Source organism: Prionailurus bengalensis, chromosome C2, assembly GCF_016509475.1.
Source record: "Prionailurus bengalensis isolate Pbe53 chromosome C2, Fcat_Pben_1.1_paternal_pri, whole genome shotgun sequence".
In the NCBI taxonomy this organism is placed as follows: Eukaryota; Metazoa; Chordata; class Mammalia; order Carnivora; family Felidae; genus Prionailurus; species Prionailurus bengalensis.
Window position 1 is genome coordinate 84,110,257 of NC_057350.1, and position 19,591 is coordinate 84,129,847.

Genomic DNA, 19,591 nt, shown 5'->3' on the forward strand with positions numbered 1-19,591 from the left:
AACTGATATATCAAGGGTCAGGTAGAGGGAGACTTACATGTATACTTTTATGTAAAAATGTTTGAGTTAAAAATAAAGAAACTAACATGGAGAAAAATGGTAAACTATGCATACTATGGTATAACAGATTATTATTCTTAAGAGGGACTGGAAAAAATTGAAAACACTGAATTTTAAAATACTCTTTCTTTTTTCTGTGAGAGAGAGAGAGAGAGAGAGAGAGAGCGAGCACAAGTGGGGGAGAGAGGCAGAGAGTGAGAAAGAGAGATAAACTCCATGCTCAGCATGGAGCCTGATGCAGGGCTCGATCCCACTACCCTGGGATCATGACCTGAACCAAAATCAAGAGTTGGATGCCCAACCGACTGAGCCACCCAGATGTCCCGAAAATACAATTTCTTAAAAACAAACAAACAAACAAAAATTAAAAGATTTATGTATTTATTTTGAGAGAGACAGAGATAGTGAGAGTGGGGGAGGGGCAGAGAGAGAGGAAGAGAGAGAGAATCCCAAACAGACTCCACGCTCAGCACAGAGCTGGATGTGGGGCCAATCTCATGACTGTGAGACCATGACCTGTGCCAAAATCAAGAGTTGGCTGCTTAACCGACTGAGCTACCCAGGCACCACTACCCCCTGCCCAAAATCTTAATCATATCTTTGTCTACTCATTGGTTTCCAACAGGAACTTGAACCTTGTCTTCCTTATGCACATAATTTTCATTATATAGTAACTGATTATTAGGCAAGATAGACAATTATTAGAAAAATACTTAAAACTAATTCCAAACTCAAAATGATAAGTTATTAAATCTTAGCTATCCCTATTCTTCAATGGAATGTGACAAAGAGCATCAAATTTTTCCATAGACATGAACAAACTATGCTTAAAATAAACCACATTAAGCATTTCTGTCTCTCAAACAATATTTCCTATTCTGTAAAAGTATAGCACAAATTTGTAATGTATTTTTATTATTCATAAAACAAGTAAAAACTTTTATTGTGTATTTTTGTGTCAAATACGAGCGTATACACTTTTCATATGGTATTTCCAATCCTCACAATATTACAAAGTGGCATTAGGCTTATTTTAGAGAAGAGGAAACTGATAGAGAAGTGAAAATGCTTTGCCTAAAGTCATGGAACTAACTATTTGTACAGAGCCAGATCCTAGACTAAGCCTGATTCTGAAGCCAGTATTCTGAACACATAATGATGCTTGTACTTGTTTATTAAAAAACAGCATTATGTATTAGTACAGAGATTTGAAGTTACATAATATATATTAATAAAAAGACAACTATTCCTAAGCTTTATTCCTATGATTGGTCTCTATTGTTTTTTCTACCAGGGCTTTACAACTGGTAGTACAGATTGTCAGAATTTACATGCTCTTAGATTGGCCCATACTTTCTTTCTAAGTAACCCTATCATACTGTTTTCAATATAACGTATGTTGGGGTTTTCTCTCTCATTTGAGAGACACGTGGGTATATATAGGTAGAATATCCAGTATGGATTGAGCTCCAGAGAATACTTGGCACAGGATAAGCATTGAAGAAATACTGGCTGATGTGAGGACTATAACCTAACTGTACAGTGGTAGGAACAGACTGTCATCACCCTAATCCAGAGTTAACTTTTGCATCACTAAAGGTGGGACGACCAGATATACTATGTCTCTTAATGTAATGCCATACAATACATACACATTACCTAGGATGAATTCTAGCCAAAAATATTTAACTTGTCTCCATCAAGCTGGAGCTTGTAGAGCTAACTTCCAGTTTCCAGTAAACATAGCTAAATTCAACTAAGTAACACCATAAGGAAGCAACCTAATACAGAAGGTGCAATATTCTCCTGGGCAACTTGCCCATCAACAAGTTAAAATTATGAAAAAGAAACTGTTCTAGAATAAAAGACTTGGTGGAAATAACTACATGCAATGAGTGGTCTTTGACTGGATCAAGGTTCATTATGGAACAGTTTAGGGATTGGGGAAATATGGATATGTACTGGGTATTAGTTAATATGAAAGAATTATTATTGGGGCGCCTGGGTGGCTCAGTCAGTTAAGCGTCTGACTTTGGCTCAGGTCATGATCTCACGGTTCATGGGTTGAAGCTCCATGTCAGATCTGTGCTGACAGCTCAGAGCCTGGAGATTCTGCTCCACATTCTGTGTCTCCCTTTCTCTCTGCCCCTCCCCATCGTGCTGTTGCGCGCGCTCTCTCTCTCTCAAAATATAAATAAACATTAAAAAAATTAACATTTCAGCTCATGACCTGAGCTGAAGTTAGACGCTCACTGACTGAGCCACCATGGTACGCCTATGTTATTGTTTTAAAGATGCATCCTGAAGTAAAAATAAACAAACAAATAATTTTTTAAAAATTGGCTGAATGAATGGATGAATAAAAGAAAGAGGGGCGCCTGGGTGGCGCAGTCGGTTGAGCGTCCGACTTCAGCCAGGTCACGATCTCGCGGTCCGTGAGTTTGAGCCCCGCGTCAGGCTCTGGGCTGATGGCTCAGAGCCTGGAGCCTGTTTCAGATTCTGTGTCTCCCTCTCTCTCTGCCCCTCCCCCATTCATGCTCTGTCTCTCTCTGTCCCAAAAATAAATTTAAAAAAAGTTGAAAAAAAAAATAAAAAAAAAAAAAAGAAAGAGAGAAGTCTGGGCTGGAGATATAGGTTTGATAGCCAATAGCATATATGGTAATTAAAATGAAGAGAATAGATGAGATAACCTGGGAAGATGTAATATAAGGCAAGACAGACAGGTGTGAACCAAGGGGATGATCAACATTTCAAAGATAAGACATAGAACCATCAAATTGGAAAAGAGCAGCTGGAGAAGAAGACCATAAGGAAAATAGTGTTTCAGAAGTTTGTGGAGGAGAGAGCATCAAGAAAAAGTAAAACAATTGATAATGTCAAATCCTAGTGAGAGATCAAGGTGAATAAAGACTGCAAAGAAGCTAACAAATAACAAATAGAAGGTCAGTAATGACCTGATTGAGAGGAGTTTCAGTAGAGGGACTGGAGCAGAAGTCAGAGGAGTGAACTGTACTTGAAGTGGAGACATCACTCCTCTTTCAAAGAAGTTTGGAGTTTCTCAGAAAGATGAGAACCTGTACAAACAATACACATTGTTCAGATAATGAAATTCCTAGTGATTGGTACTAATATGCAGTAACAGATAAGTGAAAGAATATAAAGAACAGGAGGTGATGGTAGAGTTGTAAAATAAAGCATTTCTCTTTATATTCCTCATGTAATGACTACATAAAATAAATATCTTCTATTACATTTACAATATTCTGTAAATTCAATGTAACTACAGTTTGTTTTTTCCTACTTTTCCCTTAAATAAAGATGACATTACAACCTTATACAGATTATTTCACTGTATGAAATGGATTGATTCCCTTAAAAATTGGATGTAAAATACATTTTTACAAATCAAATAATTAAGTGAATTGGAAAATTATCTATTTACATTCTAAGCTTAATTATCCTTAGGCTGCAATCTGATTTCATTTATGTCATATTTTTATAATGTTAATAATAAAATAACTTGGTTTGATTTTACAACGTATATTCCTTGGTCCCTAATTCTAATCTTATGCGTATATAGGAGATATGCAGGAAAGGTATTATTAACCCTATGTGACCCAAAACCATTCTCTCTGCTATAAGGGCATTCTGTTTAGAAAAATACACAATTTTGGGGTACGTGGGTGGCTCAGTTGGTTGAGCATCTAACTCTTGATTTCAGTTCAGGTCATGATACCAGGGTTGTGGGATCAAGCCCCATGTAGGGCTCCATGCTGAGTGTGGAATCTCCTTGAGATTCTCTCTCTCTCCCTCTGCTCCTCTCCTCCGTGCACTCTCTCTCTCTCTCTCTAAAAGAAAGCACACGATTTTCCCCTTGGAGGGATACTGTGTATCTGGAAAAGTTCTAGAACAGCCCCAAAGCTGTTCAGTGTTTTTGTTTTTTGTTTTTTTTTTTAATGTTTATTGATTTATTTTGGGAGAGAGAGTGAGCACAAGCAGGAGAGGGCAGAGAGAGAGGGAGAGAAAGAATCCCAAGCAGGTTCTGCACTGTTAGTTCAGAGCCTGACGTGAGGATTGATCCCATGAACCGTAAGATCATGACCTGAGCCAAAATCAAGAGTTGGTGCTTAACTGGCTGAGCCACCCAGGCATCCCCAGTGTTCTTAATTAATACATTGAAGAACCTTGGTCTTTTACATTTTTAAGCTCAGCCCAAGTTTCATAACAGTCCTTAAATAAAATAACAGCTTAAAAAAATCAGTATATTATATAAAAAAATTGCATGTTCTTGTCCTTTGTTAAAAAACTGAGTAAAATATTTTATATTTCTTTCTTATAAAGCAATTACTTTTCATGAAACTCAGTTGACTTTGAAGAAAAAAAGTGCACTCTAACTCTAATACAAAGAAATATTACATTATTTTTTTGTAGTTTTAATTACCCAATACTGTATCCAAAAAAGTCCAGACTGGGAGTTTTCTTAAAGTGGGTCAGACCTATACTATACTACATAAGTAATAATAGCTAATAATTTTTAAGTACTTCTGCACACCACTTCTGATGATGAGTACCTTAAGAGTTATTGCACTTAATAGTTAACTAAGCACTATTTAAATCATCATTCTCATTTTACATATGAGGAAAGAGTTTAAATCTTACTATATCCAAACTAGTGTAGATTTTAAAGACATGCTATCTCCTAATATGCTGAATTTTAATCACATATAAAACAATAATAATCAAAATAAAGTCTAAAAATTTGATTTAAGAGCTATGCTCTAGTAAATTTATAGGAAAAGTGGAGACGCTATGTTAAAATAAAAATAAACACCAGTTTCACAACAATGTGAATATATTTAACACTACTGAGTAGTACACTTAAAAATTGTTAAGAAGGTAAACTTAGGTTATATGCTTTTTTTTTTTTTACCACAATTAAAAAAATTAGCTTTGTTAGAAAGATATTAGAAATATTTTTTACTGTAATATTTCTCACAATAGCTGTTTCTTGCTTATTCACAGTTTGGCACATTTAGTATTATTCCTTCAATTATTAAAGCATGGATATTATTTTTCTATAGTTTATGAATTGAAATCTATATGTGCTTTATAAATACACATTATCAGATGATACAAATATAATACTGAATTGAATTCCCACCTCCAAACATAAATTTCTAAATTCTCTCTGATGATACAATTTTTATATTCAGAAAAAAATTTAAAAATTGAGATTGACATTAAATATAGTAACCATGGCAATAAGAAGAGATCTGAAACATGGGTTTTACATCTAAGAATCCACTCAATATATAGCAGCTTATTTACTTCACATTTATATTTCAAGTTGTCTGTTTGGAAAAAAGGGAGTCTGTAAATTGGCCGATTGTTTTTTATATGTAGAGGCAATCCAAGACAGTCTACCAAAGTCTTTAGTCGACTTTATATCCAAAGGCCCTCTGGAAAGAAAAGTGAAATGATCTGGGACCCTATAAATGTTAAGAGAAATAAGTAGAAATATATTGAGATGTGCAGAGTTGTAAAGACCCTTTGCCATACCCTTTCATAGCTCAGAACAATAACAAAAAAATGTTACTGTTGAATCTAGCCTTCACTGGCAGAGACATTTTATTTTATTTTTGGGGGGAGGGGGGCATTTTAATGATTTACATAATCCATAACAAATCTTAAATCATATAAAGCTACATGTAGACAATACATAAAATGACTAACTGAGATTTCACTCAGGAGGTTTAAAAATAATAAACAAATAAAAACTTGTGTTGATTTTGTTGTAGTTCATTTACAAACAGTTTTCTCACCTGCGTGGCCTAGTCCTTGGGGACATCATTTCATTCCCAAGTATGTGGTACCGTCTTGCTTCATGCAACAACTGATAACACTCAGGAGAATTCTGGATCAATTGGTCCACCTCAACTGTTTGGACAAAGTAGTTGGGATGCAACAGAGGGAGTCTCACATGTGTCAGCAGCTCATGTAACAGTGGTCTTCTCAGATCAACAGCACGATAGACCCAACGCATGACGGCTTCAAAAACCATCTCCTCTTTACCAATAACAAGTTCATCACTACAAATATAATCAATAAGTTCATCTTTATCAAGCTCAAGAAATTCTTCATGCTGGGACACATCCTCAAAAGTCTGTAATGCAAAATTCTTGCATTTTGTGAAGAGTGTTTTGAGGGAATGCGTATCAGCAAAGCGCTGGATTCCTAAGCAGTTACAAGGATCAAGTTGCTCCTCTAAGAACTTGGCACATGCATCACGGAGAACACTAATCTGAAAGAGGCTTGATGTTTCAAAGAGATATTGTACATTCTCTGTAGTGATCTTTACTTTTCCAGTATAAACATACTGCAAAAAACATTCCATGGCTTCAGCTAAAATACCATTAATCTCAACCAACATTTCTCTGCTTTCTCTGTGGTCGTTACAAAACATAGCTCTGAAATAGCTACTGCAGGCTGAGAGAACAGCTCTATGGCAAGGAAATTCTTTGCCTTCCACACAAATGATAACATCTGTGAATAAGCGGCTGTCTCGGAATTCATTGAATATCTGGAGTATGTTTTCAGCATGGGATGATCCTGAAGAGAAGTCAAAAAACTCACGGCCTGTCAGAGATTTAGGGTCCATTTCAAAAACTTTACGTTTAGTAGCTGGGGAATCACGCACCCCAAGATCCTCTCTGTTTAGTCTTCGTCCCAATATTAGTACCATTGTTACATCAGTTGACTATATAATTGTTGAGAAATGACTGTTAAGTATCTTCTTTATATGGCTACAAGTAAAAAAAAATGAAAACATTTCAATATATAAACAGCACTCTACATAGTTTCATTTTGATGTAAACACTACGACAAAATCACATAATGTATCTTATACAGGACATAGAATACGATCTCATTTTAATAAAAAATGCTAAATAAAAATTTGCATTATGGGTATAATTTGCAATAGTATTCCTTAGGCCCATCCCCTCTAAAAGTATTATGCAATTTGTGAATTACTAATAACCTCTGCCTCCCCTATTACACAGATGGGTTCCATCTACTTACTGTAGAGTTAAGAAGGAATGCTGCAAGACAAAGAATTTGACTACATTCAGAATCCTAATATAAATGTTTTATTATCTTAATATATAGTATTGCTAGAGGGGAATTCAGCTTTATCTACCAATGGCCTTTAAGAATATGTATACTGGGGCATCCGGCTGGCTAAGATGGTAGGGCATGCAACTGTGGATCTCAGGGTTGTAAGTTCAAGTACCACATTGGGTGTAGAGATTACTGAAAAGAAAAAAAAAAAGGAAACTGTCTGACCATCAAGTCCCTTTCTAGCAATCTATTCTAAAGAAACAATCAGGATGTTGTGGAAAGATTTATTTACAGGGATGTTCAATGATGTATTAATAGAAAATACTTAAAACAATCTAAATGCCCTACAATAGGAGATTAGTTAAACCACAGTACATCTTAAGGATGGAAGACATCTATGCAGCCATTTAAAATTATGTAGACTAGGGATGCCTGGGTGGCTCAATCAGCTGAGTGTCTGATTCTTGGTTTGGGCTCTGGTCATGATCTCACAGTTTGTGGGTTTGAGCCCTGTGCGGGACTCTGCACTGACAATACAGAGCCTGCTTGGGATTCTCTCTCTCTGCTCCTCCCCCACTTGCATGTGTTCTCTCTCTCTCTCAAAATAAATAAGTAAACCTAAAAAACTTTAAAAAATAAAATTATGTAGACTATTTAACAATACGGGCAAGTATTTATTAGGTAGTATGTGGAAAGCAGATCATAAAATATATGCTAAAAAACAGAAAAAAATTATGTATCAGTGGTCTCAGGGAAAGAAAAAAGGAGACACATATGCCAAAACGGTAAGCAATTTATTTATCTTCTGTTTTTTTCTATTTCCCCCAATTTCAACTATAAATATGTAGTATTTTGTTTTCAGATTTTTATTTTTTATTTTTTTAATGTTTTTATTTATTTTTGAGACAAAGAGAGACAGAGCATGAGCAGGGGAGGGGCAGAGAGAGAGGGAGACACAGAATCTGAAGCAGGCTCCAGGCTCTGAGCTGTCAGCACAGAGCCTGATGCAGGGCTCGAACTCACGGACTGTGAGATCATGACCTGAGCTGAAGTTGGATGCTTAACCAACTGAGCCACCCAGGAACCCCTGTTTTCAGATTTTTAAAACACATGTATCTATGCCCTTCTCTCTTTTGCTAGTAAGAAACATCCCTAAACTTCTCTCAGAAATGACTATGAATAGGTAAACTAATGGATTGAGGAAGGGGGCTGTAGCTATCAATTCTTTTAAATTTTGATTTTTAAGGTGGTTCTTCTACTGCTACTTTTTTTCACATCTCCATAAGTTAATATGTGATCCAAAATGTATTCGTAATTGGCCTAAGAGCACTCAGAATAGCTCTCAACTATTCCCATGCCCTCATAATCTAATACAGAATTCTTTCTTCTTCTTCTTCTTCTTCTTCTTCTTCTTTTTTTTTGAGAGAGCAGGCTCAAGTGGAGGAGAAGGGCAGACGGAGGAAGCCGCGGGGGGGGGGGGGAGAGGGAGAGAGGGGGAGAGAGGGGGAGAGAGAGGGAGAGAGAGGGAGAGAGAGGGAGAGAGAGAGAGAGAGAGAGAGGGAGAAGGAGAGGGAAAGGGAGGGAGGGAGGGAGGGAGGGAGGGAGAGAGAGAGAGAGAGAGAGAGAGAGAGAGAGAGAGAGAAAATCCTAGGCAGGCTACTCACTCAGCATGGAGCCTGACATAGGACTCGATACCTCAACACTGGGATCATGATCTGAGCCTAAATCAAGATGCAGACGCTCAACTGAATGAGCCACCCAGGCACCCCATCATACAGAATTCCTTCTAACGGTCCCAGCTTATTTCTGAAATATTTCAACAGTCAGACATCCAGACCTAACTATGGCATCATAAAGAAGGCTTAAGAACATCAGAGATAACCCCAAAATGAAATGCCATCCTACATTCACAAGCCACAAATAAAGTCGAGACTTGAGATTTAACAATCTTAATTTAGGACTGTATTTTATATACCCCATCACGTATTAAATTGTACCCCATTTTTAAAATCATGTGACATAACCAAGAAAATATGAAATATCAAAATCAAGAAGCAACTCATCTATTCCATTCTTTTTCATATTCTTATTCTATTTGCTTTCTTTTCTCCATCACTCTAATGACCCACATATCCTAGTTACAATATTCACTAGATGCTTCCAACTTTCATCAACTCGCTCACTGAGTTTATTTAATTCTGTCAGTTCCATGTCTATTATCATCAACAAATACTGTGTGCCCACCTTTGTCAGGATATTGTGCTACACCTATGGTTTTCAAAGATCTAAAGGTATTACTAGATATTGTTGTTGAAGTTTTTATTTTAAATATAGTTGAGACAACACATATTCACACAAAGATAAATAATAAGGGAGCATAGGCAATATGATGCCACACTGGTACAGACAGCACAGTTCCCACTTACAATGGGAATGTTTTTTACCTCTTCATATAAATTAGCATTTAATCTTCCTGAAGTCCAGATGATAGAGTTTTCCCTGGGCAGATGTATGCCAGGCTATTCTGATTGTTAGGAAAAAGTACTTGGTTATAACAACATTTGAAGGACACCTAAACGTTTGCATGTACAGAATCTTTTCTTTTTTTTTTTTTTTTTAATTTTTTTTTTTTAACGTTTATTTTTGAGACAGAGAGAGACAGAGCATGAACAGGGGAGGGGCAGAGACAGACAGAGACACAGAATCTGAAACGGGCTCCAGGCTCTGAGCTGTCAGCACAGAGCCTGACGCGGGGCTTGAACTCACAGACTGTGAGCCGAAGTCGGACGCTTAACCAACTGAGCCACCCAGGCGCCCCAAGTGCAGAATCTTTTCAAAACACTCCTCTCTTCATCTCCCAATTTTGCAGGGAAAGTCAGAAAAAATTCAAGCAATTTTATCAGTCAAATGGAATAAAGATGTGAGTAACTATTTTCATTTGGGATCAGCAGGTGGGGATTCAGAGGCAGTAAGCTGATAGGGAAATCCCTGCTGTGTTCATGTAGATTGTGTGGATTTTAAAATTCATAAAACAACTGAAGAAGGGCCATTTTGGTCCCTCTAAGAATTCTGGCAAAAACTGAGGAAGTTCTTGGAACTCTATCAGGTTAGGCTGTAGGAACAAGTAAGAGCCAAACCTGCGTAATAATGGTCTATTAACTGTTTTGACAATACCACGGGAGCTATATTTCTTTGTATGCATTAAAAAACAAAACAGAACAACAACACTAATCTTTTTTTTAAACTGCTTGCCATGTGCCTGGCACTTTCTAAATTCTTCATACAGATTTAATGTAATCCTCCTAACAACCCTATGAGGTTGTTATTACAATTAACAAAAAGTTGTTTTATAGCCTTAGGACTTTATATACAGGATTGAGACAGATTTTTCTAAATAGGCAAGAGCTATTTACAAAGTAAGTGAAAGACTGATAGGGATAAACTTTACCCTCACTTCTAAGTTAAAAAACAAACAAACAAAATTTTAAGTATTCAAATATACATGCAATTTATTTTCTAACTGTGTAACAAAGTTTGTAATGTAATGAAACAGTTATAGCCATAGAAACTGATGTAGAAGGCCTACTTTTTTTTTTTTAATTTTTTTTTTTTAACATTTATTTATTTTTGAGACAGAGAGAGACAGAGCATGAACAGGGAAGGAGCAGAGAGAGAGGGAGACAGAGAATCTGAAACAGGCTCCAGGCTCTGAGCTGTCAGCACAGAGCCCGACGCGGGGCTCGAACTCACGGACCGTGAGATCATGACCTGAGCTGAAGTCGGATGCTTAACTGACCAAGCCACCCAGGCGCCCCTAGAAGGCCTACTTAAATAAACAAGTAAAAATAAACCTGAGAGAATGTTTATGACTAACTGGTTTTTGGAGCAATGTCAAATACCAGATATTTAGTTAGTAAAATTAGCTTTTCTTAAATTTGAGAGAATATTAGTTTACCCACATGTTATAGTCCAAGAAAGCTAGCTTTTGAACTGAAATCTCATTATGCTTTGGAGGTTTCAGGTAACAGATTTGCCTAAGAATAAAAATCTTCATTTTGTAAATTCTAATACCTAAATGAATAAAATTACATAGGCTTAAAATATTTTATTATCAGTTTTAAAATGTATAATCAAGAACCAAAAAAAACCGGGAGAGGTTTCTTCTATCTCTTTGAGACTTTCCTGACTAGAGAGTTCACATTTGCCTCCTTGCAGGTCACACAACTTCTTGGGTTATGGCTGCCCACTCATATGTGTGCCATCCACGAACCCATGTACATATACATATACCATGTACATATACATATACCATGTACATTTACATATACATGAAAAATTCACTTATAATACATATAGTCACTTCCAAATGGACAGTAGCACATATCTCGAATATGCTTTTAATCTGAAGTTATCTCAGTATTGGTTCAATACACAGAAACCTATCTCCCATAGATGAGAGATCACTACTGTGCCTGAATGCCAATTTTTTGTTGTTGAAACTGAAAAAAGTTCAAAGCATGTAATATCACAAGTGATAACCATTCAATTATGATAAACATAAATACGATATGGAATATAACTTATTTTAATCTTAATGCTTTACCAAGTTAAAGCTTCCCAAATCAAGAATTTATCTATAAATTTGCTTACTTAGTTTAAATTCTTATTGTATTTCAGATTCAAAAAATTCACAAACTTGTTTTTGACTGGTGATATAATGACTGGCATCAACGACAACAAAAAATCTTGGACTTTATGCCTTTTCTGTTCTACATTTTTGTTCTCTCAATCTTTAAATGAATACAAAAACAATGCAACAGAATGCAAACAAAATGCAAAACAAAATAACACACTGTAAGAACTAAGAATTTCCTTTTGGCTAAAAGGGACAAGAAAAATGAAAAGATAGTCTGTTTTCTGTATCTAGTAATCATACTGTATCTGGTATTTGTTAACTGGTATCTGTAACTGATAAATTTAGGGATAGTAGATTGAGTAAGTATTAATATAAGGCTGATGTTACAGGAGTTAAGAAGGATTTGTTTTCTTATGCTATTTTCTGCCTCTTATTCTTATAGCTGGTTCCTTGACTGTTGACTGACAAGAGGTCTTCCACTGCTTTCACCCAAGGTAAAACTGAAAATTTCGTATTAGAACAGCTATAAAATCACCTGCTATTACAAAGTATTCAGCAGCAAAAAGATACTTGTTTACTGCTTTGTATGTAAGAGAGACTATCTCATAGATCTGAGCTGTTTGCTTCCAAGAAGTTTTGGCCTGGCTTTTTGCACATCTTCACTTTCTCTAGACTTTCTGAGAAAGTCTCCCATTAACCAGTCTGCACAACACAAAATATAAATTCTTCCTATTGATGACAGGGTAAATAATTTACACAGGGGTCTTAGAAATATGAGATGCATTTCAAAGTGAATCTTTTGGGCTTCCAGGTATACTTTAATAGCTTTTGTTTTCCCATTTTACACAAAGTGTTTTATTTTAACTAGTAATGGTTAAAAATGTAAAGTTACGTTTAATCACATCTCAAAGTAGAGTATCTAATATAGGTTCAAGATTTATAATAAGTGATATAATAAATGAATTCATACACAATCAAGCAAACAAAACATAAATTATAGATTGAATTCTAAAAACTGAGCAAATATCAAAGCATCATCATTCCTTTCAGGAAAAAGCAAGCAACTAAATAAGCATCGCAGGGCACCTGGGTGGCTCAGTCAGTTGAGCATCTGACTTCTGCTCAGGTCATGATCTCACGGTTAGTGAGTTCGAGCCCCACTTGGGGCTCACTGCTGTTGGGGCGGAGCCTGCTTTGGATCTTCTGTCCCCCCCACCCACCCCCCTGTCCCTCCCCAGCTCACATGCTTTCTTTCTCAAAAATAAATAAATATTAGAAAAAAAAAATAAGCATCTCTAGATAAAATAAGAGGGGAAGATGTTTGTTCCAAAGGAATATAATGACAGGAAGTTTTATCTAGATAAAGGTAGTGAATACAAGGGTGATCAGACTGCCAAGTCAGCAACTGACTGCCAGAGTCACATGATTTGTCTAGAAAAGCTAGATCCCTTTCTTTCTCTCCCTCATTTCTTCAGGATCTTTATTCCTGATGCTACACTTGAGAGACTTTTCTTAACATAAAGATTCTTCTGGTTAAAGGTACTCTAGCGTTGGGGCACTTGGGTGGCTTAGTCGGTTAAGAGCCCAACTCTTGGTTTCAGCTCAGGTCATGATCTCAGGGTTCATAAGTTCAAGTCCCATGTTGGGCTTCATGCTGGTGATGCAGAGCCTGCTTAGGATTCTGTCTCACTTCTTCTCTCCCTGCTCCTCCCCTGCTCACTCTCTCACACTCTCTCAAAATAAATAAATAAACTTAAAAAGAAAAATAACTAAAGGTACTTTAGGGTTTTATTTCCAACTGTAGAACTCATGCATGTTGTAGACCTAGCTCCTGATTGCTAGGTAGATTTAAAATTATGTTTTTGGCCTATGTCACAGAAACATGAGGGGAGATAACTTATTTTAGTATTTGTAAGACTAGAGAAAAATTAGAAGAGGGGCTAAGGATATCAAGGAGGAGCTGAAACAAGTAGATAAATACTTTATTTGTTAACAGAAATGACTGTGACACTGCCTTCCTTTGATCTTGAGAATAGATATAATTTGTTCCCCATTACTCTGATTGGCCTAAGTAGTCCCTGGTTAAAGAAAGAAAAATGGCTTAGATTCTCTAATAGCAATGTTTAGGAGTTTATAAATACTATAAATATAATACCTTTTGAGCATTTGCTTGATCAAAGCCCCGGTAAAAATACGTGTGTTATTTTAATTTCCACACCTAAAATAAACAGAGAACAGCAATTTATAAATAAGATACGAATCACATCATGCATAGTTGGCATTATTTACAAATATACTGAGGGGTGCCTGGGTGGCTCAGTTGGTTGAACATCTGACTTGGGCTCAGGTCATGATCTCACCACTTGTGGGTTCAAGCCCTGCGTTGGGCTCTGTGCTGACAGCTCAGAGCCTGGAGCCTGCTTCAGATTCTGTGTCCCGCTCTCTCTCTGCCCCTCCCTCGCTCATGCTCTGTCTCTCACTCTCTCTCAAGAATAAATAAAACATTAAAAAAAAAAAAAAAACCAAATATATTGAAACAGTTTTTAGATTTCAGTTTCTGACTTTCGCACAGTTTAAAAGTTTTGCATAGAAAGTCATTACTGAATAACAATTCCCTAAAACAAATTAATAATTTTGTGCTATTTTACATATTCATTAGTTTCCTTATTTATCAGCTTCCTTACTTGACAATATTATCTTGGAGTAAAGTTTCTTCAAAGACGAGTAAACAAATATTTGTGTCAACAGCAAGCTAACTGGTGGCACTGAGATGACAAAAATATATATCCTGTGATAATTCTGCAATGGATATTTGAAGAGTGTCTGGTAATTGATGTTTCATCTGAGTTTGGGGCCAGTAAATAATAGAGTTGGTCTATCAATATTAGAAAAATTGACAGTTTAGGGGTACCTGAATGGCTTAGTTGGTTGAGTATCTGACTTCAGCTCAGGTCTTGATTTCAAGGTTCATGAGTTTGAGCCCCGGGTCAGGCTCTGTGCTGACAGCTCGGAGCCTGGAGCCTGCTTTGGATTCTGTGTCTCCCTCTCTCTCTGCCCCTCCCTCGTTTGTGCTCTGTCTCCCTGTCTCTAAGATAAATTAACATTAAAAAAATTTTTTTAAAAACCCAAAAATTGACAGTTTAGTCATTATGTAATATAAAACTATGGCATCAATTTGAGAAAATCAGAAAATTTATGGTAATTCAGGAAAAAATTTTTAGTTTTTAATCCTTAGTTATCTAGATTATCCAGACAGAAACTCAAATAATTATTTTAAAATCTTTTAATACAGAAATACATATTTTTTCTGCTTTGTTAAACCTTATAAACTTAGTACCTGTGGAAACCAACTAATTCAGCACAATTCTTTTTTTTTTTTTTTTTTTAATTTTTTTTTTTTTTCAACGTTTATTTATTTTGGGGACAGAGAGAGACAGAGCATGAACGGGGGAGGGGCAGAGAGAGAGGGAGACACAGAATCGGAAACAGGCTCCAGGCTCTGAGCCATCAGCCCAGAGCCCGACGCGGGGCTCGAACTCACGGACCGCGAGATCGTGACCTGGCTGAAGTCGGACGCCTAACCGACTGCGCCACCCAGGCGCCCCAATTCTTTTTTTTTTTTTTGGTGGAAGTGAGGGAGGAGAGGAATTTTCTCTTAAGAGAAAATACTAGAACCTTGAACTGTGCACAGAATAGCAATATTATTTAAATACAAGTGGTTCTGGTCTCTTGCCCAGATATCTACAAACAGAACTTGTAAAGTCTTAACAACTTTAGGCAAATAACAAAAGTTGATCATGAAAATGAAGAAATGGATTGTTGATTTATACACACACACACACACACACACACACACATCTCTATGCCTGATTATGTTGTGATTGTGAAGTGAATGTTATTTTGAAGTTTCCTTACTCCCAGAAGTTAGTCTAACTTGTGTGTACCCTTGGTAAAAAATATTTCAACTTGGTCAAATTAGGGGATCATTAATCCTAGCTAAGTTAAATGTTTTTTTCCCAATGGACAGTAAGATCCTGAGCCAATGTTGGGATTTGGGTCAGATGAAGAAAGGTTTCTGGGCGCTTACTCTCTGTCTGGCACTTGAGTTGCAAATATTGAATTGAGATCCAGTTTAAGACTCTGCAGGGTTGTGGTCCCTGGCTGGCTCAGTCAGTACAGCATGTAACTCTGGATCTCGGGGTTGTGAATTTGAACTCCACATTGGGTGTAGAGATTACTTTAATTAATTAATTAATTAATTAAAACAACAACAAAAAAGAACTCTAAGACTGACATTAAAATAGATTCAAATTTTCAGTGTTTCACCAGCAGAAAACACAGGTACAAATTGGAATAGATTTTTCTCATGACTGATCTGGTCTACAATTATTACCTTAAGGAGTAGAATCACAAGGCAATTCGCTAGGGCATTTTGAACAGAGTTTTAAAGTAATACTTACCACCCTAATAAGTAAGGGCAAGGGACAGAGGAGGCCAATGTAAAGTCGAGAGGAGCTACAATATCACAGTTGATCTAGAGTGTAGCTATGCTGCAACCAAACTTAATTTTCCTTTAGAATGCAGGAATCCTATACAAAGAAAGAAATTACTATCAGTCTTAAAGATAGTGTGGATTAATGAGGAGCTTTAAAGACTAATAAATACCAAATAGTAAAGGAAACCAATATTTTCACTAATGTGGTCTCTACAACTAGCAGTACTGACTTGCCACATACTATGCTCTACACTACTCCATTTTCTCAAATTTAACTTTGAGTGAAGAAAAACACAGCAGAGACAACCAGAAGACTAAAAAGAAGAGGTTTATCTTTAAAGATATATAAAGTTACAAAGTAAATCCAAAGAAGGAAAGCTTAGCACAAAAACAAACACTCAGATCAATGGAACAGAACAGAGAACCCAAAAATGGACCCACAAACGTATGGCCAACTAATCCTTGGCAAAACAGGAAAGAATATCCAATGGAATAAAGACAGTCTCTTCAGCAAGTGGTGCTGGGAAAACTGGACAGCGACATGCAGAAAAATGAACCTGGACCACTTTCTTACACCATACACAAAAATAAACTCAAAATGGATGGAAGACCTAAATGTAACACAGGAAGCCATCAAAATCCTCGAGGAGAAAGCAGGCAAAAACGTCTTTGACCTTGGCCATGGCAACTGCTTACTCAACACAGCTCTGGAGGCAAGGGAAACAAAAGCAAAAATAAAAAGCTTCTGCACAGTGAAGGAAACAATCAGCAAAACTAAAAGGTAACCGACATAATGGGAGAAGATATTTGCAAATGACATATCAGATAAAGGGTTAGTATCCAAAATCTATAGAGAACTTATCAAACTCAACACCCAAAAAACAAATAATCCAGTGAAGAAATGGGCAAGACATAATAGACACTTCTCCAAAGAAGACATCCAGATGGCCAAGCGACACCTGAAAAAAATGCTCAACATCACTCATCATCAGGGAAATACAAATCAAAACCACAATGAGCTACCACCTCACACCTGCCAGAATGGCTAACATTAACAACTCAGGCAACAACAGATGTTGGCGAGGATGTGGAGAAAGAGGATCTCTTTTGCACTGCTGGTGGGAATGCAAACTGGTGCAGCCACTCTGGAAAACAGTATGAAAGTTCCTAAAAAATTAAAAATAGAACTATCCTAGGACCCAGCAATTGCACTACTAAGTATTTATCCAAGGGATACAGGTGTGCTGTTTTGAAGGGGCACATGCACCCCAATGTTTATAGCAGAAGTATCAACAATAACCAAAGTATGGAAAGAGCCCAAATGTCCACTGATGGATGAATGGATAAAGATGTGGTATATATATACAATGGAGTATTACTCGGCAATCAAAAAGAATGAAATCTTGCCATTTGCAACTACGTGGATGGAACTAGAGGGTATTATGCTAAGCAAGATTAGTCAGAGAAAGACAAATATCATATGACTTCACTTATATGAGGACTTTAAGATACAAAACAGATGAACATAAGGGAAGGGAAGCAAAAATAATACAAAAACAGGGAGGGGGACAAAACATAAAAGACTCTTAAATATAGAGAACAAACAGAGGGTTGTTGGAGGGGGATGGGCTAAATGGGTAAGGGGCATTAAGGAATCTACTCCTGAAATTATTGTTGCACTATATACTAACTTGGATGTAAATTTAAAAATAAAAAATTGTTAAAAAAAAAAAAAAAGAAGGAAAGCCAGAAAAGTGCAACATAGTAAATCCATTATTAAAAAATGACTAGAGGGACACCTAGGTGGCTCAATCAGCTAAGTGTCAGACTCTTGATTTCGGCTCAGGTCATGTTTGTGGCTCTGGGTCTGCCTGGGACTCTCTCTTTCTCTCTCTCTCTGCCCACCCCCCACTCCTTTTGTGCTCTCCCTCTCTTTCTCTCCAAATAAATAAACTTAAAAAAAACCAACCGTATACTTTTTATAAATTTCAAATATTTTCACCCTATTTTCTTAAAAGCTTATTTATTTGAACCATTCTATTCAATGGCTTGTTAAAAACTATAAATTTACACTCTTGAAATTTTAATTTAAAGCTTTACTCTTGGAGCAGTGAGTGGTTCCTAAACCAAGTTTTACAAATCCAGTATTTAAAGCCCAGTCTTAAAAATATTATTTTTTCTTTCTGTCTTTTTTTTTCCCCTGAGAGGAGGATAAAGGGTTTATTTTACATAACTGAATGAAAAATAATTCAAGAAATAGTAAATAAACAATATATTATTTTCAACATTTCTAATTTCTTTTTTATTCTTTTAAAGTTTATTTATGTATTTATTTGTTAAAGTGTATTTATTTGAGAGAGACAGGAAGAGAGAAAGAACCCCAAGCAGGCTGTACATCCAGTGCAGAGCCCCACACAGGCCTCAAACTCCAAAACTGTGAGATCACGTCCTGAGCCAAAATCAAGCGTCAGACGCTTAATTGACTGAGCCACACAGGCGCCCCTTAAAGTTTATTTATTTTGAGAGAGAGAGAGTGCATGCAACTGGGAGAGGGGCAGAGAGAGAGGGAGAGAGAAAGAGAATCTTAAGCAGGCTCCATGCCATCAGTTCAGAGCCCGATGCAGGGCTTGAACACAGAAATCATGAGATCATGACATGAGCCAAAATCGAGAGCTGAAGCCTAACCAACTGAGCCACCCAGGTACCCCTAGCGTTTCTAATTTCTTAATGGATCCACCAAGAACACATTTACCCACCATAAGACACCAGAAACCAACTAACACTTAAATTTCTTTCTCTAGGTTTATAGCAATTAGGGATTATCCCTTGTTTACTAGAATTCAAATGGTCAATATGTTCTGACTTTGATTAATGAGAGAAAAAAAGTAAGAGGTATCTAATGATGAAAACTTTAGCAGTGCTTAATGTGTCAGACTTAACAATATAGTTCTATAATTAAAAAAGAATACCCTCTTCTCTCAAATCACAGAACAAAAAAATCAGATTTCTCCATTCAGTGTTTTTCTCCCTTGCCTTAAAACTTTTGGTTACTAATATTTCCCAACCCACAAAGGAAAAAAAAAATGCTAATTATCAAACATCACACCTAGGGCGCCTGGGTGGCTCAGGCCTTTAAGTGTCCAACTTTGACTCAGGTCATGATCTCACAGTTCATGAGTTCCAGTTTATATATATATATATATATATATATATATATATATATGTATGTGTATATATATACATATATAAGTATGTATATGTGTATATATATATATACGTAT

The 19,591-nt window shown here is 36.5% G+C and overlaps 1 protein-coding gene across 6 annotated transcripts in view; it reads right to left on the minus strand.

Moving 5' to 3' along the window:
* KLHL24 (kelch like family member 24) overlaps positions 1 to 19,591 on the minus strand; it is a 43,423-nt gene that overhangs the window by 19,553 nt on the left and 4,279 nt on the right. The window contains exons 2-4 of one of the 6 annotated variants that reach the window (XM_043594788.1): positions 16,276 to 16,404; positions 13,971 to 14,033; positions 5,883 to 6,863 (exon numbers count right to left, since the gene is read on the minus strand). In XM_043594788.1, the coding sequence (XP_043450723.1) occupies positions 5,883 to 6,802 (920 nt within the window). In that variant the 5' untranslated portion in view covers positions 6,803 to 6,863; positions 13,971 to 14,033; positions 16,276 to 16,404. Of the gene's footprint in view, positions 1 to 3,014; positions 3,446 to 5,882; positions 6,864 to 13,970; positions 14,178 to 16,275; positions 16,743 to 19,591 lie in introns of those variants that run through there. The other 5 variants (XM_043594789.1, XM_043594792.1, XM_043594791.1 and 2 more) reach the window with 5 other exon arrangements.